This window comes from Microtus oregoni, unplaced genomic scaffold (genome assembly GCF_018167655.1).
Source record: "Microtus oregoni isolate MIOR12 unplaced genomic scaffold, Mior012 000006F_ref0000085, whole genome shotgun sequence".
NCBI classification, from domain to species: domain Eukaryota; kingdom Metazoa; phylum Chordata; class Mammalia; order Rodentia; family Cricetidae; genus Microtus; species Microtus oregoni.
The window spans coordinates 55,677,211-55,700,740 of record NW_024543065.1 but is presented as its reverse complement, the minus strand read 5'-3'; the positions used below and the strand labels follow the sequence as shown (position 1 = coordinate 55,700,740).

Genomic DNA, 23,530 nt, shown 5'->3' with positions numbered 1-23,530 from the left:
AGAAGGCTGAGGCAGGAAGATTTCAGAAAGTTCCAGGGCTATCCTGAGCTACACAGTGAACTCTAGGGCAGCGTGGTCTAGAATGAGCCAGTGTCTTAAACCAAAACAAACCAAACAGTCTAAAACTGACTGTAACACTGGCTGTTCTGAGAAGGCAGAGGCAGGACAGCCTCGGGAACCTAAAGCCTGCCTGCACAACTCAGGGACAGCTTGTTTCAGAAGAAAGAGGAAAACTATACACTGTGACCAAGGAAATATCAGTCAGAGTCTCCATCTTCCAGCCATTAGCTGGGACACGAAGGAGAGGGAAAGATGACAGCCACTAATATTGTTCTTCAGGCCTTTCAGGATGCAGAGTTGCTCCCTTGGCCACATATATGGGTATGTACAAGAAGAGAGACAGTGTAGACATCAAAGGGATGGAAGTGCTCAAAAAGGAACACCCCATAAAAGTTACCATGGCAAAACTGGAAGAGTCCACAATGTCACCCAGCGTGCTGTTGGCACTGCTACAAACAAGCAAGCTCTGGGCTGCCAGGAGGATGAATGCGCGTAGTGAGTATATGATGCACTCCAAGAGCCACAGCTTCCTGAACTGGCTGCGGGAAAATGATCACAGAAAGAAGGAAGCCAAAAAGAAAGGCTCCCAGGTTCAGTGGCCATGCCAGCCTACTCCCCCCGGAGATGACTAATGGAAAGGAGCCCAAGTTGATGAACTCCCTATGAATTCAGTGTATTAGACATAACAATAAAAGGAAAATAACTCTAGACTCTATGGAAATAAATCAGTGTAGTAAACATTCGACAGAATGCAGCGTCTTCACTGGAGCGCTCAGCATGCTGGGAAGGAAACGGAGGAGGCCCTCGCACACGAAGGGCACAGGGAAAGCCTGTGCTGCCGTCACTGTCATACAGCAGAGACTGGACAGGTCCCCGAGGTCAGGAACAAAATCAGGATGCCTCTTTTCTCCACTGCTACACAAACCCACTACTCGGTCATGACGGCCTGATGCTCCATTCTACAAAGTAGCTGAGCCACCACTGGGTCTAAGGCGGGAAGTCAGTCAATCACCTTTTCTGACCAAGAAAGTAAGAGGTGTCCCATTGAAAGGGGTGTAGTAAAACTACATTTGTTTGCAGAAAACAAGATCCTCATAGTGAAAAGTCACAGAAGAATCCACAAAAGCTGGGATCTAGCTCAGCTAGTGTATGTACACGCGCACGTGTGTATATATATTAACTAATTAATTTTAATGTATATTTTATTTTAAAATATATTATGTATTATACATTATACAATATATTTTAATATATTAATTAATCAATCAATTTTTTACATACCAATCCCAGTTCCCCCTCCCTCCTCTCCTCTCCTCCCACTTCCCCCTCCTGGCCACCCCCATCCACTCCTCAGACAGGTTAAGACCTCCCCTGGGAAGTCAACTAAGTCTTTCTCAGTCATCTTATTGAGGCAGGACCATCTGTTTTAAGAGGGCTGGAGAGGTGACTCAGCAATTAAGATCACTAATTGATCACTGAACCTGGGAGCCTTTCTTTTTGGCTTCCTTCTTTCTGTGATCATTTTCCCACAGCCAGTTCAGGAAGCTGTGGCTCATATACTCATATACTCACTACGCGCATTCATCCTCCTGGCAGCCCAGAGCTTGCTTGTTTGTAGCAGTGCCAACAGCACGCTGGGTGAGATCAATATATATATAATATATATGAATACATATATACATACATTTTTTTGTTTGGCTGGGATGGGTTTTTGCTTGTTTGTTTTTCAAACAGGTTTCTCTGTGTAGCTTTGGAGCCTGTCCTGAAACTCACTCGCTCACTCTGTAGACCAGGCTGGTCTCAAACTCACAGAGATTCACCTGCCTCTGCCTCCTGAGTGCTGGGATTAAAGGCACACACCACCATCGTCCAGCTATACGTATATTTTTTAAGGAGGGCTAGAGAGATGTCTCAGCAATTAAGATCACTGGTTGCTCTTCCAGAGAACCCAAGTTGGATTCCCACCACCCATACAGCATCTTACAATTGTGTGAAATTCCAGTTCCAGGGGATTTGTGGGCACTACATACACACGGTACACAGACATGTGTGCAGACAAAATACACATAAAATGTGAATTTAAATTTTTTTCTTTTTGATTTTCTGAGACAGAGTTTCTCTATGTAGCCTTGGCTGTCCAGGAACTCACTTTATAGACCAGGTTAGCATCAAACTCAGAGATGTGCTGGCCTCTGCCTCCCAATTGCTCAGATTAAAGACATGTGCCCCAATGCCTAGCTGAATAAAAATATTCTTCAAAACCGAAAAATTAAAAATTCTGTACTGGTTAATTTTCTGTAAGTGTGATACAAACTGGGGTCACCTGGGACGATGGAACCTCAGCTGAGGAAATGCTTCTCTCAAGCTTACAGGTCATATTCTTAACAGCTAATGTGGGGGGGGGGGTCCATCCCACTGCCACCACTGAGCAGGGTCAGGCTGAGCAAGCCATGGGAAGCAGCTAGAAAGCAGCATTACTCCACGGTCTCCACTTTAGTTCCTGCCCTGACTTCCTTTCACGACAGACTACAACTATAAGCTGAAATAAATCCTTTCCTTCCTAAATTGCTCATTTGTGGCCTTTATCACAGCAATAGAAAGTAAACTAAGGGCTGGACACATGGCTCCATAGTTAGGAGCACTGCTGCTCTTCCAAAGGACCAGAGTTCAGTTCCCAGCACCCACATCGGGTGGTGCACATCTGTCTATAACTCCAGGTCTCGAGGAGGCCAATGCCTGCAAGGGGACCTACACACATGTTTATACCATCCACACATAACTAAAACAATAAATCCTAAAAACAAACAAACAAAAAGCAAGCAAGCAAACTAAGGCAAATTCCAGTAAGTGGGGCTATGGAGACGGCTCACCAGGAAAAGTGCTTGTCACACAACCATGGGGACTACGCACGCATCTCCAGCACGCACTGAAAAAGCCAGGCATGGCAGGGTAGGCCAGTAATTCCTGTAACCTGTGGGCAGACACAGAAGAATCCTACAGCTTGCTGCCAAGCCAACCACCTGGCCTAATTTTATTTATGAGTATTTAAAATACTCAGTAACCAAAATATATAAACAACTTTTGTAATTCAATAAGAGAACAATGAGCCTGCGTTTTAAAGAGGTCAAGGACCTGGAAAGCTACTGCACCAAAGACAGGGAGGCAGAAGTAGGCGGAGCTCTGTGAGTTCAAGGCCAGCCTGGTCTACTGAGTGAGTTCCAGGACAGCCAGGGCTACACTGAGAAAACCTGTCTTGAGAAAAAAAAAAATAGCCCAAGCATATCAGTAATCCCCATATGTTGGGCACTGAGAAAATGCAAACTAAAACTATGATAAAACAAACAAACAAAAGAACTAGGTGTAGCAGCATTTATTACACTTAAGAGACAAAGGCAGGAGAATCAGGAATTCAAAGTTATTCTGGGCTAAATAACACTGTGTCAAAAAAAAAAAAAAAAGACAAACTTTGTTCAGAGTGATACCAACTCACACTTGCCAAAAGAAAGAAATAACTCAGTGTATAGTTAAAGGATAGGTTTAAAGAACATCCTGTATCCATACACTTATTTGTCTATAAAAAGGAATAAGGGGCTGGAGAGATGGCTCAGTGGTTAAAAAGTGCTTCCCACTCTTGCAGAGGACCTAGGTAGGGTTCCTAGCACCCACACTGGTCAGCTCAGTTTCCTGTAACTGCAGCTCTACAGGATCTGATAGCCTCTTCTGGCCTCCATGGTTACCACAGATACACGCATGCATACACCAGAAAAATATACATTAAAAAATTATCTTAAGAAAAAAAGGAACGAAGCATTGACACAGGTCTAACACAGATAACCACTATGCCAAGGAGAAGCCAGGTCACAATGGCCACAGTGTGTGATCCTAGCGCTGTCGAGTGTCTGGAGCAGATAGTCCATATGGCTGGGAAGCACTGCTGCTGACAGGTGCGCAAGAAGAGGTGGAGACCCAACTGCTCAGTGGGCTCAAGGCTTTCCTGTGGGTGATGACGTATTTGGGAACTTTAAAATAGTGGCCACCTAATACCACGAATGTATAAAGGTCACTCAATTATACAAGTTAGAAAGGTTTATTTCATATTATGGCAATTTCACCTCAATTGAAAAAAGAAGAATGTTAGAAAAACTCAAACTGGGGATGCAGTTTAGAGAACTTGCACATACAAGGCCCTGGGCTGGGATCTGCAACATGCATTCTTTAAAAAACAAACGACAACAACAACAAAATATCCTACAAAAGTAGCAGCTCCAGCTCAGGTGGGACATGGTGCTGGACTGTCTTGCTGCTTCTTTATCTGGACGCTGGCATAGGTGATTAATGACCCAGGTCCTAATCTATCTGTGATGTTTCATACTTTAGCAACAAAAAGCCTACAGAGAAAGGAAAAAACACAAAACAAAACCAAAAACCATATCACAATCTAATCCTCACAGTCAAATGAGGAAACTGAGTCAGAGAGGCTCACTTTTTGGCAAGAATCATAGGACTGAGCCGGGTGGTGGTGGCGCATGCCTTTAATCCTAGCACTCGGGAGGCAGAGGCAGGCAGATCTCTGTGAGTTCGAGGGCAGCCTGGTCTACAAGAGCGAGTTCCAAGACAGGCTCCAAAGCTAGAGAAACTCCGTCTTGAGGGGGAAAAAAGGAAAAAAAAAAGAATCATAGGATGACTGGCTCTCTGGGACAGTTGGCACTGAAATCCAGAGCTCGCCCTGACCACTATGCTGTCTGCCTCCACACCAGTAGGGGAGACAGTATGCTTTCCTAAGGGTGGTGGTGATGGCTAAAGCCAAGCCACAAATAGGATCTGGTGGCAGTCATACCATCCAGTAAGTCACACCCCAGACCCTGCTGAGTAAGTAAGAGGCAGCATACACTGCAGGCCAGGCCTTGAGCCCAGTCAAGTTTAGCATTAGAGGGCCAGGGTCTGTCCCACTTAGCTCTACTGCCTTGTGTCAAGGCTTCAAGCAATCACTTTTGCTGCTAGTCTGCTCTGAGAGAGTATCCATGAAAACTCATTAACACAGGCTTGCCTGGGGCAGAGCCTGAGACCAGGCTGACTGGGAGTAAATCAGTACAATGTCTATTTTAACCAGCAGGAGTGGGAATGGGTTAGCACAGATGCCCAGATATCAGGAGGCAGCAGAGCCCTCTTTCTGCCAGCTACTACTCAGATGGCCAAGGAGTACACCTTTGTGCATATGTACTGTGTATTCAAGGCAGGTGGGCCAGACAAAAGACAAGGACAGGCCAGCAGCCAATTCAACTCAGCCCATCTCAGTGTGGTACACACAAACACAGACATGAAGCCCTAAAAGGAACCAGAGTCAAGACTCACTTTGTCAGCTAAGTCTAGGCTAGAGACCCCCGCCCCTGCACTCAATGGTTCCCTAGCCACCTCCCCAGTTCCTAAAACCTTAATCCAGTGAGCCTAGGGAAACTCCCGCCAAGGGACAGGAGTCCAGCAGACTGACACAGCCGAGCAGAGTGGCCATTAGATGCAATCCCAATCATTCATTCTGCAGCTGTTTGCTGGACACCTACTAGATGTCAAACATTTCTTGAGGCAATCAAGACAGCATAGTAAACACAGCACATGAAAATCCTGCCTAAAGGGAGTTGACATCAAACGGCTGAATTGTTAATTCATCACACAGACACAGACCAAGTGCATACCTGTCATCCCAGTTCTAGGGAGGCTGATGCAGGATTACTACAAAGCTAAAAACTGCTTAGGATACCAAAAAAATCAAAAACAGACCCAAGACGGGCAGTGCAGCTCACCCACTGTCACATCAAAAGGAAGTGGCAGGGCCAGGATCAGAACCTGTCAGGTGTCAATGTTAGAATGGCTCCTTTTGACAGTCTCAAAGTCAAGGCTCATTCTATGGGGCTGGAGTGCCCTGAGTGCCACCTGCTGTAGGGGAGCAGGAAATGGGGTTTCCTCTGCTGTTCTGCTGGCCCTAAGGAGCAGCCCATTCCATGTGACTGCTGGTGTCTGTGGCCAGAGATGGCAGGACAGGTTCTCATCAGTCATCTGTTATTCAAATGTGCCCGTCTCGCTCCCCTCAGGATGCCCTGATTGTCCTGTTCCCCACATATCGCTGCCTGTGAACTACGGGACGCCCTTGCTCCTCCTCAAGCCCCAGATGCAGCATGGCTCTCCACTGTAAGCCTCAGAACCACCTTCCTCTCGTTGCGTGATTTATTCACAACAAAGGCCGCCAGTGGATACAAAGGTTGGCCTAGGCACCTCACCTGCCCCAGGATGTCACATGTCACGAGGATGGGATCCCCGACTGTCTCTAAGATCTAGAACAGCTCCTGGCACACAGGAGCCACTCCATGAGTTAAGCACTGAGTGAATGGAAGTGTCTGTGAACCAGCTTCTTCCGGCCTGGCACCCTTCCTGCCCAGGAGAAGGTCCCTGAAGGCCAGCGGTGACAAAGCCAACTCTCAGCACATGTTGCTTCCTTATCTAACTCCTAGTGTCACAAGGCATCTGGTGAAGGCACAGGGGACCCTGGGCTCTCAAGGTCTAGTCTCCTCTCTATTCATGACCTCACCAGGGCCTCAGCTTCCTGTCCTCACAGAGGACTGTGGCTGGTGGGGCTGCCCAGCTTCCATCTCACCTGCTCCAGCTAGTGTTCTAGAAACACCAGGCAAATGCAGGTCTCTGAGACTTTGTCCATTCTGCTCCTCTCATGGGACACATTTTCCAGGCAATTTTTGTGGCTCTGGTACCAGGCACCTCCTCCTCCAGGCTCTGTTCACTGTCACCTCCTCAGAGTACCTCCCTGCAGACTGTCTCTTCCCAGCCCTTGACCTCTCATTCACATGGCCCTTCTTACCACCTGACACTGCGTCTATTTACTGTATTTCCACTCCCAGAACCTTACAATCAATGACTATTTGATAAACACTGACTCGATATGGCTTAGCTGTGTTATCTGAGTTTTATGTGACTACTCCTTCTAAGCCTCAGTTTCTTCACCTGTAAGATGAAGGTATGAATAAGATTGCTGACAAAGATACCGAGCCTAAAACCTTCTCTGGACTCATTCAGGATGTCCAGCTAGAGCCACAGAGTAATGGTTCCTTGAGCTGGAGATGCTAGAGGAGAGCAGGATGCAAGAGGGAGACACACAATCTGGTGAACAAAAGTGAATCCTTACCACGTTTGTGGAGCCAGCCTTCTTTGATGACCGAAACCTCATTCATGGTGGCAGCATTAACACGCTGTCACCTACCTTGGGACAGCTCAGGGCAGCAGGACATGCAGGAGGCACCTCGGGTACAGTACAGTCTACGAGAGACAAGAGAGGATTGTGAGGGTGAGGGCCCCATCCTGGACGCTGAGGCCCTTCGGCTCTGTAGCTGGCCAGGCAGCGGGTATAGCCAGGGAGCCAGGAAGAGCTCTTCCCTTGGGGCCCGATCCTGAGGGAGAAACATGGGATCACAAAAGAGCTGAACGTGCACAGGCTCTGCATCAGAGTTCTTCCCTAGGCCGGGTGGTGGCGGCGCACGCCTTTAATCCCAGCACCTGGGTGGCCGAGGCAGGTAGATCTCTGAGTTCAAGGCCAGCCTGGTCAACAGAGTGAGTTCCAGGATGGTTCCAGAGTTAAACAGAGAAACTGTCTCAAAAAAAAAAAAACCCAAACAAAAAAAAACCAAAACACAAAAACCAAACTCTTCCCTTCACACCTAAGGCTGGACAGGAAGAGAGCGAGGTAGCTGCAGCCCCACCCCCTGCCTCACCCCAACGCCCCAGTGTTGAGGTAACCGAGAATGAATCAGACAGCCCAGGGCACCTTGGGTGTGCTCAAAGCCACCAGCATCTATCTGCCTGCCCCCAAGACAGACAGACTCATGCACGCACTCATTTCTTTAGAAATCAACCTGCCACCTTAAGCAAACTAAGAACAGCTTCCCCCAAGTACAGGGAGGTTCTGTACCATCCCCAGCTTTCTTTTCCTTCATGTTCCCACCACAAGAATGAGGAAAATAAATGAAGTCGCAGAAGCTCTGGCACCTGAGGGAACCTACTGCACACACACCTGTCTGAAGCCTAGAGGCCAGTCCTGGGGTTTGACCAAAGGCCTGGTTCCTTTTCCAAGACCTCTGCATCTGTCTTCAGGGGCTACCAGCCAACAGACTAACGGACGCCGAAGCTGCTGCCGAGTCTCAGGTTCCCTGAGCAGAGGGAGGAGGACAAACGTGGGCAGCCACCAGCTGGGCTCTTACCTGGAAGCCTGGGCCTGGACTGGGGCCATGGAGCCCAAAGTGCCTTATGTCTGCCTCTCCCAACCCAGGGTTATTTGCGGACAGCAGGTCAGGAGCTACAGAGGCCCCTGGAGAAGTGGCAGCTGGCTCTAGGGACACCATGGGCATCAGCTTTCTCTCGTGCCCCTTGGGAGCTGGTGGGCTGGACACAGAACTGCCTGGCATGTGACAGTGGCTGGCTGCCCAGGCCCTGGGTAGAAGGAGGGAGGTAAGTGGGAGGGACCGAAGGGAAGGCAAGGTGGCCAAAGACGGGGAGGACAGGCGGGTGTGAGATCACAAGCTGGACTCCAAGATACAAAGACAATGAAGGAGTGTGGGGCCGAAACAGCAACAGGGGTGTCCTCCACAAGCTGACCCAAACACACAGGAGTACAGGGCTCTCAGCCATAAACAGCCCATCAATGTCAACCTCCCCACTTCCCCTTAATGCTGGCTGGCAGAATCCTAGTCCACATCCTCCTGGAGTCTTACTTCCCTGCCCCAACTCGGAAGCCAAAGGGACCCTCAAAAGTGAGTCGGTCTTAAGCCAAGCATGGTGGCAATCCTTTAGTCCCAGCACTCGGGAGGCAGCTGCAGGCGGATCTCTGGGAGCTGGAGGCCAGCCTGGTCTACAGAGTGAGTTCCAGGACAGCCAAGACTCTGTCTTTCCTTAGCTCAGAATCCTCCATGACTCCCCATGTCCTTGGCAAAAATGCCCAAGTCCTCACTGTGGCTCTCGAGGCTGACTTGCCTTACAGTCCCACGTCAGCAGCTGTCTGCTCAGCCTGGGGCCCTGCAGCCTTGGCTCCTCCCTACTCAGCCCTCTCCCATGTTCCCCTGCCTCACTCTCATCCCTCCATTTACACCTTACCTTGTCCTTCCTCCACGTCCAAACCCTTCACAGCTCCCCAGTGTGTTTAGAAAACAGAACAAAGTCCCCCCTACACCAAAGGAGCCACGTGAGTGGTTCCTGAACCAAGAAAGCAAGGGCACACCATCACGACAGGGACTGCTCAGGTATTCTAGCCTTCCTGCTTACACCTTCTGGATAGTCTCCCTCCTTGGGACCTCAGTGAAACAGTACACCCTCGGATCTCAATCTGCAAAGTTGCATTGAGTGCAGTTATATACCCTTGGGGCAACTCCCCCACACCAGTCAATACTACTAAAGTGGGCCAGCCCAGCACTGACATTGCCATGCAATGAATGAGCTGATTCTCACCAACAGGCCGAGCTGCAGAAACACCAATCTTCTGGGAGTGTGTCCTAGGCTCCAGACCCTGGAGACCATCACATGGACACAATGATGGGCCTCACAAAACTCAACATTCTGAAGAGGAAAAACACACACATACCCCGCAAAACAATGTCACAGGGAGAGGGGTGCTGAGGAGAAAAATCAGGAGGAAATGGTAGGGAATGGGGCTGGCTAGTTGTAGTATAGGGTGCACATGAGCAAAGCCTCAAGTATTCAAGGCAATGCAGAGAACAGCACATGGAAAGACCCTCAGGCAGGGTCAGAAAAGATGGGAAAGCTTTACGGCAGGAGCAGTGCAGGGAACATCAGAGAGCAGCTCAGGGCCTAGGGTTGAGGGCCCAAAACCAGAAAACCAAACTGTCCCCAGCTACGGGTCAGCCCTAGTGGGCTGGGATAGAGAACTAAGCCCAAAGCAATGTGAGACCCAGTAAAACAGAACCAAAGCACCCAGTGTGAGCAGAGGGCTGGCTGACAGACAGGCCTCCCACAGCTGCTGTTGCTCAGAGCTGCAGGAAGGCAGTCAGGTGTGGTCAAGAATGGTCAGGATTTCAGAGTCTGAGAGCCACGGCCAACCTGGTAGCCTTAGGCAGGGCACTGGAGCTCCCAATACCCTATCAGAGGGGCTGTAACATGCCCAAGTGAGGACAGAGGCTCAACGAAGAGAAGCCATTTACCTTGGGGTCTCCCAGTTGAGTGGCAGGGGCCCTGGCCACAGCTCCACACGCCAGAGCCACTTTTTACAGTTTCATTTCAGCGACTAAGAAGTCAGCAGCAGCTCAGGCAGGCAAGAGCAGGGGGAGGAATTGGAAGATCCCCTGCGTCCTCCCTGGCTCCAGCCGGCCTCCCACTAAGGGTGGCGCCTCAGCTGAGGTGTCTGTGACGCAGTCCTGGCGGTGATGAAATTCCAGGCAGCACAGCCAAGGGGATGGCCTGCTCGCTGAGGAGCTGCCGGCTGAGGACACTCTCAGAAGGGCCAGGAACATGCCTGTGGAACTCGTGGAGACCTGCCCTGACTACCCTTCTGCATCACACACCAGCAGGGAGTCCTTGTATGGCTCCATCACCCATAGCTGCTGCCTCCCAGAATGCCCACATTTGCGTGTGCTGAGGGCTGGGGCTGCAGCGGGTGACTAACCACGAGCCACCTGGGAGTCCAGATGACAAGAACAAGGATCCCTCACAGGAAAGGATGCCTAAGCAAAAGACACAGATCTCAATAGTTATGAGGAGATACAACGATAAGAGTAATACCACCTCAAAAACTCACAATGCCAAGTGTAGCCTACTGTAGGAGTACAAAATGGTGAGGCCATACCAAAACGATCAGTAACAATTAAACTTAATAATATATGGCTAACCTAGTGGTTTCCCAGAAAGCACCCCTACTGCAGTATTTTGCAGATGTTCCTTTGAGCACATGGATATTTTCTATATCATCAACTTTTATCAAAATGATCTTGTAGCCGGGCAGTGGTGGCGCATGCCTTTAATCCCAGCACTTGGGAGGCAGAGGCAGGCGGATCTCTGTGATCTTGTAGACCAGCCTGGTCTACAAGAGCTAGTTCCAAAACCAGAGAAACCCTATCTCGAAAAACCAAAAAAAAAAAAAAAAAAAGATCTTGTAACAGCTGACAGCAGACTGCAGTTACTGAGAAATAGGTTCCCCTGGTCCTGAATTCTCACAAGCAAATACTGCCTGTCAACGACAGGTATTGTCTTTGGATTTGCTTTCTGAGCAGTTCCTCTAAGAGGCAAGGCCTGGATCAGTGGTAGGTGATAGGCTTTGGGACAAAATGGAACGGGGCTTTCACTGCCACTGCCTCAGCAGGACTCTGCTTCCAACTAATAAATAGCACTGGTTAGTGCAGATCCTTGTGGTTCTGCTTCTCAGAGCCCATCTGTGAGTCTAGCAGAGAAACCGGCCCCAGAGGGAGTAAGAAGCCATAGCCAGCTGCAAAGGGAATTGAGCTGTTTCTAGGCTTTGCTCTCTATGTTCACCTCATGGATTTTTTTTCCTTCCAGAAATGGGGATTCAACCCAGGGTCTTGTACATTCTAGGCAAACACTCGACCAATGGGGCCATACCTCCGAAACCTCTTTCTGACTCTTAAAGGCATAATCTCAAATTACCCACACTGGCCTAAAACTTATTCTATAGCCCAAAAGAATTTGAATTTGCAATCCACTTGGCTCTGCCTTTTGTGTTCTGGGATTACAGGTCTGTGGAATTACAGCAAATCCAGATTTTAATCAAGCAACCGCCATAGCAAAGCTGTGGGGAGCCAACGACAACTAGGACAGGCGAGAGTCTCTACTTTCCCACGCTGAGGTAAGGATCTAGAACTTCTCAAAGGGGCATGAACAGAGCCTAGCGTGTGCCCTGTGGCTTCCTTTCCCTTAAGGAACAGCTGCTGTCAAGAAGCCAAGCACCACCGGAATGGAGGGCCTAAGGGAGACGGTGCAGGCCTCACAGGAGGGCTAGGCTGTGGGTGGAAGGGCTCTGGCTTCAATGATTACGCATCTCAGAGTGGTGGAGATAGGTAGACAGAGTGCTGGGATCTATGTAGGTCTCACACCCTGCTAAGCCTCAGGCTCCCCAGCGAGGACAAGGTGGACCCTATTCTGCTCCTCTGTGCATGAACTGCCAGTTCGGGTCCTTGGTGTCATGTATTAATTACCTCTCATATCTGAACCCAGAGCTGAGTATTTGGCTTCTAAGGGGACATCTGTGTGAATACCATTGAGGATAGTACTTGAGCTAGACAGATGGAAATACAATGTCTTAAAGACAATTTGGTATGTGCACATTCATGTGTGTGGTTGTGGGCAGGCATATTATGCATATTGTATGTAAATGTCAGAGGACAATCTTGAGTACAATCTTCAGGCACTGTCTACCTTTCTCTTGAGACAGTTTCTCATTGGTCTAGAGTTCACTGAGCACAGTGAGCCCCAAGGATCTGCCTGTCTCTAGTGTCCAACTCTGGGTTTTTCACAGGTCTGGGGATTGGGTTCAGGCCCCACTATTATACTAACTGAACCACATGTCTAGCTCTCAAAGACAACTTAAAAGAATGCTGCTGAGTGTCTGATATATAAGATTAGTCTATGGTACCTATGTACTCTGCAACATTTTGTTGTGTGTTTGAAAGTGGGTCTTATACCATAGCCCAGGCTGAACTCCAACTCACTGTGTAGTAGTCAGACTGGCCCAAACCTTGGGGTAGTTCTGCCTTAGCCTTCCAGATGCTGGGATTACAGGTGTGTGTCTGTGACCGTGCTTGACTCTAAAACAGAATAAATCTCACCGGTTGTAGCCAGATCCCCTTGGGAACCATCTCTAATCACCTCCCTGCTGCCCAGAGCTGACCATACATGCAACCTCACTGCTACGGCCAAGCTACAGCAGAGCTGGGAATGAAACCTGGGTCCTAGGTTTGGGGTCCCCCTTACCATTTTCCTAGAGGGGAAGCTGAAGCAAGCACTTTCTGGGGACATAGAAAACTCCTGCTTTAGCAGCTCAGAGAGCCAGGCTGGGCTCTTCCACTCCATCTCAACTCCCAAACAGGAGTTCTTCTATATGGCAATTTTCTGTGATAGAGTGCAGAGAAAGTCACTTTCCCAAATGCAGTAAGAGCACAAAGGTAAAGCAGGACCGTGGGCTCACAAGGGCGCACTACAGGCTCACATGCGTCCTCTCACTCTGGTCCTCCTCAGTGCAGCCACTCCCGCCTTCACAGTCCTTCCCTGACCTCACTGCAGTTGCACAGGAGAGAGGGGTCCCTAACCAGCAAGCGGAGTCAGCCTGCCTCGCCAGTTACTTCGTGTTTGGTTTCTTTTTCTGGGTCTCCTGTACTTTGTCTCCTGTGTTTTAGCACTGTGGCCCTTTGTATTTGGACATTTTCCCTAGTTTGTCTATTCACCCTCTTGTGGGTGGGTACCACAAGGGTACTAATTTCTTGGTTAAGACAGTTTAGTAGGTGAAGGCACTTATACCAAGCTAGACAACCTGGGTTCTGTTCCCAGGACCCACATGGTAGAGAAACCCAACTCCCACAAGGTGTCTTTTGAAATCCACGTGCACAGCATGGGACAAGCATGCACGCACACACACATACCACAATAACGACAACAAAAACAACAACAACCACCCAGAAATACTGTGCCAAAGCCAGGTTTGGTGACACAGGCTTATAATCCCAGATACACATGACGCTGAAGCCAGAGGATCACAAGCGCAGGTTCTCCTGTCCTACAGGGAGTTCAAGGCCTGTCCTGGACTTAGTGAGACCCAGTCTCAAAATAACAGCTACCAGGAGGGTTAAGGGCAATGGCTCAGTGGTAGCATGCTTGCCCAGCATACGGCACAAGAAAGAAAGGAAGAGGGAGAGAAAGACTGCTATACAGTGTTTTTGTGTATTTTTAAGACTAGCCTGGACATCTTAATTTAATGAAGGCATTTTAGAAAAGTAGATGTAGGCTCAGTACAGAGCTCCTGTCCTGAGCTTCAGAGCCTCAGAGGCAGGTGCTTAAGTGTCACACGCACAGAAAAAGGAGTCAGAAGAACTGCGCCCACACTTCCAGGTGTGGGACTCAGTAGGCCTCAGGATGCAAACTCAACACTTCCCAAAGCGGCAGCTGCAGGGGTCAGCTGTTACTATTATTCCCGCTGGTGGGCGGAGACACTGGGTATTTCTGACCGTAGAAATTTTTACCTACTCCACCTCCTTGGTGAGATGGTGGCATTTAAAAGACTTAACTTTCTTCTTTGCCACACATCCCTCACCCACCCCATCTGTCTCCTGAAGTAGGTAGGATTGAAGGCAGGATGAAGGTGTGGGCAGCTGCCAGAGACTGGGACAAGAATAAGCCCAGAACAGATTTCCTCATCTTTTCCACCACCTCCCCCAACACACACACACCTTCCCCTCACTGCACCCCCAGAAATCATGTCAAGTATTCTGGTCTGCCTAGCCATGATCCCCAAACAAACCAAGAACACCAGCTGCACTCAGTGGGCTTCTCCAAGCACAGCCGACAGTACACGGGGCCCCTTTCAGGCACACATGGAACACACCAGGCCCCTACAGAGACTGTGAAGACCACCTGCCTCAGCCCACCCTCTGAACTGCAGCCTCACAGACCAACTTCTCTGGGTCTCTTGAAGCATCTGCTCTCACCCAGGCCTTTGCACATGCTCCTTCCTCTAGCCAGGATGCTGTTCTCCATACTCTCTCAGCCCAATCCTCCATTCTTCATGGAAACTTGCCCTGAACGCCTCCTACCAGGACGAGGGCACTGACAGGCATAGCTCAGCCTGCCTCTCCCTCACAAAATGCAACTCTAGTAGCCTCTGGCAATATCGCCTCCTCTGCTGGCCCAGGAGCTGCATGAGGCAGGGACAGATGTTGGGACCATTTGGAGTCCTGGCCTCCAGCTGCTCTTCCCTGCTAGAGATCTTTACTTTCCTCTGATTTGAGTTACTAAAGGCTGTGTCAAAGTTGTTTACCAGCTCTGCTTCACGAGCACATGTTGCCTTGGCCTTAAGGATCAGAGGATAAGGTTTTCACCTGTTGGCCCACTTGACTGTGGGGTATAAAAGACTCCATGGTGCTATTGAATAGAGGGGCTTCTTACCAGTGACTAGAGGTCCATGTCTCTGTGAGTCTTTGCGTTTCAACCTCCAGCCCCTTGCCCAAATCTCGGAAGCTCACGAACTGTATGGTAGTACATAGAGCGCAGATAGGCGGTGTGCGCGGCAGACAGAGCCTGCCCAGGTCCCCACTGTTTCCAACTCTAAGCCCTACTCATCACAGAGCCAACACTAGAACTTTATCCCAGGAGGGATAGCAACTGGAACCACAGATTTTGTGTTCTAGACCCCTAAGGAAAGGTAAAACCAAATACTCAACATTCACCAGATCCCTAAATAAGGTGTCCGCTGTGCCAACACTGGCACCCAGGATGCATCTGTGACCAGAACCCCTGCTATGGGAGGAGAGAGCAAAATAAGTAAGAAAAATTATACAGCATATTCCAAGTGTCCAGTATCAAGGAGAAAGGCAGTATAAAGAAGACCAAAGAGAGGACACAGGAAGACCCATGGAAATGGTAGCATCTGAGCAAAAATGTGAACCAGGCAAGCCACATGGAAAGCTGGGAGAAAAGCATTCCTTGCAGGACCTGAGGCTCTGCGCTGAGAAAAAACAAAAACAAAACCACTGAGCCAGGCTTGGCATCTCTGAAGGCTTTGGTTCTCCCTGGGAAAGAGATGGAGACCTGTGGGCCTGAAACAGGCATGGTGAAGGGCTGCGCATGGTCCATTCTGCCTCGAGTGTAGCAGCACAGGTACTCAGTCAAACAGGCTCTACCACAGCCTTCCTTTCCACGGGCCCATAGGAACCACAGCTGATAGAAAAGAAGTAAAGAGGGGCTGGAGAGATGGCTCAGTGGTTAAGAGCATTGCCTGCTCTTCCAAAGGGCCTGAGTTCAATTCCTGGCAACCACATAGTGGCTCACAACCATCTGTCATGAGGTCTGGTGCCCTCTTCTGGCCTGCAGGCATACATGCAGACAGAATATTATATGCATAATAAATAAATAAATATTTTTTTAAAAAAAAAAGTAGTAAAGATGGGAAGTATTTAGAGTACCCAATAGCTAAGATACATACAATTGAAGGAACCAGACTGCTGCCATCAGACCCGTAAGCCTGCAACTGTCTGTCTTTGCTCCCAAGAGACAGAGCCATGACCCTTCTCACATTGCTCCCTCCCACGCCCAGGCCAGTGCTCATCATCTCTGACATCCTGCAGACCTCAGCTGTCACAAACACACATATGCATGCTGTGCACACACACTCACTCACAGCAGGCTACAACCATCTGTCACTCCAGTTCCAAGTGATCTCACCCTTTTTCTGGCCTCCAAAAGCACTAGGCACTATATAGTACACAGACATATATACAGGCAAAACACTCACATACATAAAACTTTAACACCAGCACGGGGGTGGGAGGAGGTAGAGACAAGAGACTTCCCAGAGCTCACTGACCAGCCTACATGAAACAGGCTCCGGGTTCTGCGAGAGATCTTGTCTGAAGGCAATAAAGCAGCAAATTACAGAAGACCCGACATGGGCACACTCACCCAAAAAACTCAAGTGACTACACCACACACAACCAAAATAAGCCAAACATGCTACATATGGTTGGGTGCCTCAGTGTCTCATCTACTAACTGGAATCAAGAGCCCTTCCCATGCCCCAGGATGCTATGCATGGGCACAGTGCTAATGCACAGGGCACACACAGGAACTCAGTGTATCGGCATCATAGTTCATCAGGCCCTATGCTCCCAAAACTTCCAAAACTCTGAGCCCACTCCTTCAGTCCAAAAGCACAGGCTACCCACCCCAGAGGCCTTCTAAGTTCTCAGATGCCACGAACCATAGCAGCCAGCAGCTCAGTCAAGCACCTTCTCAGCAGGCTGTGCTTTCTTATACATCAGCTTCCTGAAAGCTCCCAGGATTGTGCAGGAACATTTCCACATTTAGTTGAACAAACTGCGCCTCAGAGAACGAACCCAGGTGCAACCTTAAAATACTAAATGGGGGGCTCTCTATTAGCCACCCCACGTCCAATCACTAGCAGGAAATGAGGAGCCCAAGGATAGGTCCGGGCAAAGAGCAGCAGTGGCAGCAGCCCCACCACATCCAGGAAGGGAATTGAGGTGGCAAATGGAGAACGGCTTGGATTTCTGACCTCACCCTCAGAAACATCTGTAGCTGAGCTTCCCGGCCAGGGCAGCTGGGCTCCAGGAGCCTGCCGAAGGGACCTCTGACACGGAGCCTTTCCTTGCACCGCCCACCCAGAGCCCAGGCCCTGCTGTGGGTGCTGAGCTGGCAGTGGTCCTGCCCCAAAGGAGCAGGCTGAGATCCCACCCTGCAGTCCTCCCTCCCTCTTGGTCCTGCTCCTTGGCTGTCTCCCCCAGCTGGGCCTCTCATTGCTTGGCTGGCTGTCCAGAGCGTCTGCCACGGAACCACCCTACCATGCAGCCCGGAGGCCTGGTGGCGGAGGGCCTTCTGCACAGAGTTCCAGGAAGCTAAAGAGGCCCACAGAAGGGTGGTCTTAGGTTCTCCAGAGGCCTGACTGAGATTGACCACAGAAGACGCTTCTTCCCATCCCTAATCGCTGGGGTCTGCATAGATTCCCCAAGAGGTTCCACTCCGTTCTCTCCAGATCAAGCCTTGGAAAGCACAGCAGGGCTGCTGCTGCTACAGCACCAAGCCTTAGGAATGAGGCTCATGAGCCAGACTAGAAGACACCCTCATAGGGCCACTAAGCACCTTTATGCTGAGGGGATCCTGGAGCCAAACCATACAAACACAGCACCTGATTCTCTTCCACTTGAGGACCTAACACAAGTACAAGGACTTTCAGGACCATTAAGAGACAGCCAGAGCCAATTCCTTCCATCCTTAAGGTTTTCACCCAGGGCCTGTCGTGACTCCATCATGATACTCTAGGCTGAGGCCACAAGTCAATCTTATTAAGGAAGGCCCCCTTGACCACCTAATTTAGACCAAATAGTATCACACTTTCCCTGGCCTCCATTTATCTTGCGCTCATAACACCAACCCTAACCTGCTATGCTGTGATACTGTCAGCCGTCCCTGTTTTTACTATAGAAGGTGAGGCCCAAAACCTGTTCCTTCCAACTTTGGGGGCAAGTGGAGAAGCATTGGGCAGACTATGACAAGGACCCTTTCTGTTGGTGTGACAGTCATTCATACTGTTAATTAGCAACAGAAGCTGGCTAGGCTAGTTAGAGATGCTTAGAAAAGTCAGCCCATTGAGTCCCCACCTCAATCCCTAAATGTAACAGCCATGACCCTGGGGAACATCGTGTGAAACCACAGGAAAGGGAGGCAACCAGCGGGTCCCCACCGAAGCAGTTGTGAGGCAGCTATTCTCTCAAGGGGGAAGTGGGAGGCCTGTGAAACAGTACCCAGCCCCAGGCAGAAGCTTGAAAACCTCCAAGGCCAAAGTCACCACCAACTAAGTAAATCCTCACAGACTCCAAATTCCTTCCCAGGCTGAGGAAGCAGCGCTCACCCACTCATGCAGGCCTCTAGGCCTCTTTCCCTGTGGTGCGTCCCTAACCTCACCAAGCTCATCCTCCCACCACACCTCCACCCCGTGGTCTCCCTGCTGTCCCAGACTGTTGGCCTCTCACCCACATGCTTGTCCCACCTTAGCTAGATCAGAGCCCATCCCTGCTACTACATCTAAAGAAGTTCCAGATGGCTCCCATCACCTCATCCAAATTGACCACCTAGCAGCTACTCCACTCCCGCTTACCCTGTCAGTCTCCTTCACAAAGGTCTTCTGTTTTGTAGATGGAAACTTTCAATGTAGCCCCGGCTAGCCTAGAACCTACTATGTAGATCAGGCTGTCCTAGAACTTAGAAACCCATCAGCTTCTGCCTCCTGTGCAGCACCACATCCGACAGAATAGGGACTCTGCAGTACCCCAGTATCTCCACCTATGCAAAACCCTGCCCGCTCCCACCCTTCTCACCATATCAGGGCTGTGGTAGGGAATCAGTAAAAGCACACAAAGGTAAGCACCCAACCTGGAACTCTGGAAAGGATCCGTACTTCTTAGCTTACTTGACTATATGCCAGTGCATCGCAGCATCTGGGAGCGAGGCTAACGTCTGCCCTACCTTCCTGATACCCTCTGACAAGCTTCTACAAACTTGCTAGGGCCCTGAGTCCTAGCAGCAGTAACATCAAGTATAATTTGTTAGGCCACCTGGCCATCACTCTGTCTACACAGAAAAGCTAGCAGTATCCTCCCTGGCTCATGTAAGGAGAGGCGTCGAGAAGGCTGAAGCACCCACTCAAAGCCACACAACCAGCACCTGTGCTCAGAAGTACACCACAGCCTTTTTGAAAACTGGATTTATTACTGTGTATGTATGTGTGCACAATTGGGGGGGGGGGCATGCTGTGACGTGCTTGTGAAGGACAGAGAGCAACTCTGTGGAGCTGGTTCTCACCTTGCACCTTTATGCAGGCTCTGAGGATTAAACTCAGATTGCAAGGCCTGCACAGAAAGCGCCCTTACCCATTGAGCCATCTTGCCAGCCTAACACAATCCTTTACAGAAGTTGGGAACCGGGACACTGAATGTCTGGGTGGAGACTGGACAGAGCTGAATCTCTAGACACCTGATGGAATCAGAAGTAGGGGATGAATGAGGCAGGAGCCTCAGTCCCCTGACAGGTTCTGAGTGTGCACAGAGACTACCATGGTTGGCACTACAGGAGAAGTTTTCTATCAATTAACCCTGCCTCCTTACAGGAACTGGAGGCGGGTGCTTTTTGGAGCCCACTGCATGAGGTGAACACGGTAGCCCCATCACACAGCCAGAAGAGATCCTCCTCCTGCGTCTAATGTAGCAGGAGGGTCCACAGCAGCCGTCACCACCTCCCCTCATGGCTCTCCTGCCAGCTCCTACTGTCCCAGCACACATGTACCCAGGGTTAAAAGAAGCCTAACTCAGTGCTGTCCCCAGGTTCCTCCAGCAAGTCCAGAAATGCTGACCATTCAGAGCACCCCAGCTAGGGGAGAAAGCAGCTTCCCAGGAGAAGAGCCAAGAGGGCAGAGACCCACTCCAGCGTGGGACCTCTTGAGCAAATAGGATATAGTACGAGAGCCCAAGTAATCCGTGTCTATCTGAATCCCAGCCTGGCCTCCAAGGGCTCTGAGAAGACCTGGAAGCAAGCACCTCCTCCTTCAGGCCTCAATTTCTGACTTTGGAGGAAAAAAAAAACAAAACACTAGACCACAAGACCAAGGCTGGGCACAGTGGGTAGTCACAAACAAAGGCCACCATAGCTCAGTGCCTCAGTTGCCTTCCCTGCAACAAAGACATAACATTCCTAACTCAGTCTTAGGTCTCTATAGACACAACTGTAGGTATGTTTTGAGACTTAATGAAGCCGTGTGCAAAAGGCCTATCACATAGCTAGCATGATGGGAATACTCAAGAACACATGCTACCTACTATCTAGAAACGGTGGGCCCCTATGACAACAGGGTCTGCTACTCTAGGATACCAGGCATCCCGCACAGTGTGGCTCACTGAACGCCCTGAGTGAAGGTCAGCCATCAATTTCATGCTCATTACTTTTATTGCTCCTGTTAACTCTACCAGGCAAAGCTTCTAATGCTACCAGGAGAGGGACCAGATAAGCACATCCCTAGTAGAGAAAAACCCTAGAGAGTAGCCGCTGCCTCTCTGGAAACCAGGACACATGGGAGCCAGTCAGCATAGACACCGATGCTAGAGAGCAATGGCTTCTGTCTGCTCCCTGGATCATACCAGCAGCCTGGCCAGCTAGGTCAATCAGGGACTGCAGCCCGTCCTCCAAGAAATCTAGACCTAAGGCAAAGGTTACAGGGCAAGCCAAGGTCACAGGCTGACCTGAGGAACAGGGACACTGACCACACACTTCTGGGGTTCCCTGTATAGGGAACACAATGAAAACCTAGATCTGTGGTGAACCTAACAACACCAAGCAACATAAAGTGGCCTTCCTCCCTAGGAGAGACCAAGTTGGGTGAAGTGCTCTCCCCTCAAAGTCCCCTCGGGCCCCTGCAGAAAGGAACAGCTGGGAAAACAAAGCTCACCAGACCAACTGTTATCACTCAACTAGTAGGAGCGTAAACAGGACCTGAGGTTGAGCTGGTAACAGGGAGGCACGAGCAGCCACGTGGCCAGTGATGGAGAAACTTTTGTGGTCTGGGCTGATATAGGCCCCTTAACATCCATGCCCACAACAGCAGGCAGTACCTGAACTCTAAACTGCTTCTCTGAACCCTGTATTCTTTCAGCAGAGGTCTGTCACCAGAACCCAAAAGGTCTCCAAATGAGAGAACTAGGGTTCCCAAATTCTGAGAATCAAGTAGTCCCCCTTGCTATGTAGAAGAGCTGTCCCCCAAAACACACCTTCCTCCCAAAAGGTGACAAGCAGGTCCAGAGATACAGCTCCTTAAATCCAAGCCCGACAGCCCCTCCCTTTCCTAATAGGGAGCCAGACTAGAGATCAGAAAACTTCAGTGACTTCTAAGACACATCTCCACCCCCGGAAGGAAAGAATTTGCCAAGGATGTCCCACACACCTTAAAGAGAAATAATCTGGGAGGGGTTCTGGCGTGGAAAGCGGACAACCCCGTGATAAAGGGCACCCAAGTTACGATCCCGTTCTCCTCAAGTCATTAAGAAGTCCAATAAAGCCTGAGCTGTGTGTAAACGCCCACCCCCTGCACATTACAGGAAGCAGAATGCACTCATCGCCCACTCGGCATCACACCCCCAAAACTACGCCTCCTAACACTCATCCAGGCCTCCCAGCACCCAATGATATAATCATTCCGACCCTGCTCTCCTCTTGATACTAAAGGCGGCCCTCGCCTGCCTACGTGGTACTACCCTGACGGCCCCATCGCGGCCACCTCTGTTAAGCTCCTCTCCAGAAGCTCCCATCCCTCTAAGTGCACTACAGGAACGGCTCCCAAACCACCCCAGCGGCACAACCCTCTACACTTGACATGGGGTGCCACCTCAAAGCTGGACGGCCGGCACCGTACAGCGGGAGCTGTCTCCCCCGACAGCCCCGGCCCGCGCACACTGAGCGAGCTCCCCCCGCCGCCGCAGTGGTACGGACCGCCGCCCACACCCCCGTCCCTCCGGGCCGATCCCTGAGCCCCGGAGCAGCCGCCCCCACTCAGTTCCGGAAGGGGGGGGGGAGCCTCCAGGTCCGTGGTCCCCGCCCGGCGGGCACCGGTGGTACGGCCCAGCGCGGCCCCGCGGGGGGCCAGGACGCGACCATCGCGGAGGGGAGGGCACTTGGGGACACGCGCTGGCGCACTCACCTGTCACCGGCGGCCGCCCAGCCTCTCCGGCGGGGCTCTACCCCCGCCCATCGCCACGCTGTGCTCGCTCCCGCTCCTAATATTAGCTGGCGGCAGCAACGGCGGCAGCGGCGGCGGCGACGCCTTCTCAGAGTCAGGCCCAACGGCTCGCGCGGCACGGCCCCCCCCGCCCCCTCCCCCTGCCCCCGCTCACCGCCCCCTCCCACCCGCTGGCCGGAAATACCGCCTTTTCCAGCCACAAACAGGAACTGACGTAAGAAGACCGAAGGCCTGGCCTCAGAAAACATCAGACCGCAAGCGCAGGGACGAGGAGGAGGCGGGCTCACAGCAGCGCGCCTGCGTACATCTTAAGCAACGCCCGTCGTGGGGGTTTTAGTGTTTTCTTTTTTGAGTCTCGTTCCGGAGGCGGAGGGAGAGGGTTACGCACGCGCAGTAGTCTGCCAACGTTGGCTTTTCCCCGAAGGCCCAAAGTGATTATTTCCCGGCAGTCCAAGGGCCTTATTTACATACGCTTTGATCTCGTTTAACTCTTCTTTTGCGTTCCTCTAGACCTGCGAGCGGTTCTCAACCTGTGGGTCACAGGGGTTGCCTAAGACACCGAAAACACATCTGTTTACACTACGATTCATAACAGTAGCAAAGTTACAGGTATGAAGTAGTAACGAAAATAGTTTTATGGTGGTGGTGGGGGGGGGGGGTGTTTCACCACAACATGAGGAACTGTGTTAAAGGGCAGCAGCATTAGAAAAACTGAGAACTAGTGTCCTAGACTATTTTAATTAAGTAATTAATTTATTTGGCTTTTTTGAGACATAGTTTCTCTGAATAGCCCTGGAAGTCTCTTTGTAGACCATGCTGGCCTCAAACTCACAGAGATCCACCTGCCTTTGCCGCTGAGTGCTGAGCCACCACACCAGGCTAGTTTGTAGGCGTTCTTAAAGAGGCACAGAACTGGAGTTGGTTGAATTCAAAGCAAGTCTCTTATTGCAT

The 23,530-nt window shown here is 50.5% G+C and overlaps 1 protein-coding gene across 5 annotated transcripts in view; it reads right to left on the bottom strand.

Annotated features, from left to right (window-relative positions):
- Akt2 (AKT serine/threonine kinase 2) overlaps nucleotides 1-22,705 on the bottom strand; it is a 55,217-nt gene extending 32,512 nt beyond the window's left edge. For 3 of the 5 annotated variants that reach the window (XM_041653522.1, XM_041653526.1, XM_041653527.1), the window contains exons 1-2: nucleotides 22,541-22,705; nucleotides 7,250-7,380 (exon numbers count right to left, since the gene is read on the bottom strand). In XM_041653522.1, coding sequence (XP_041509456.1) covers nucleotides 7,250-7,295 — 46 coding nt within the window. In that variant the 5' untranslated portion in view covers nucleotides 7,296-7,380; nucleotides 22,541-22,705. Of the gene's footprint in view, nucleotides 1-7,249; nucleotides 7,381-8,318; nucleotides 8,456-10,268; nucleotides 10,379-22,540 lie in introns of those variants that run through there. The other 2 variants (XM_041653525.1, XM_041653524.1) reach the window with 2 other exon arrangements.
- Between the last annotated feature and the right edge of the window lie 825 nt (nucleotides 22,706-23,530).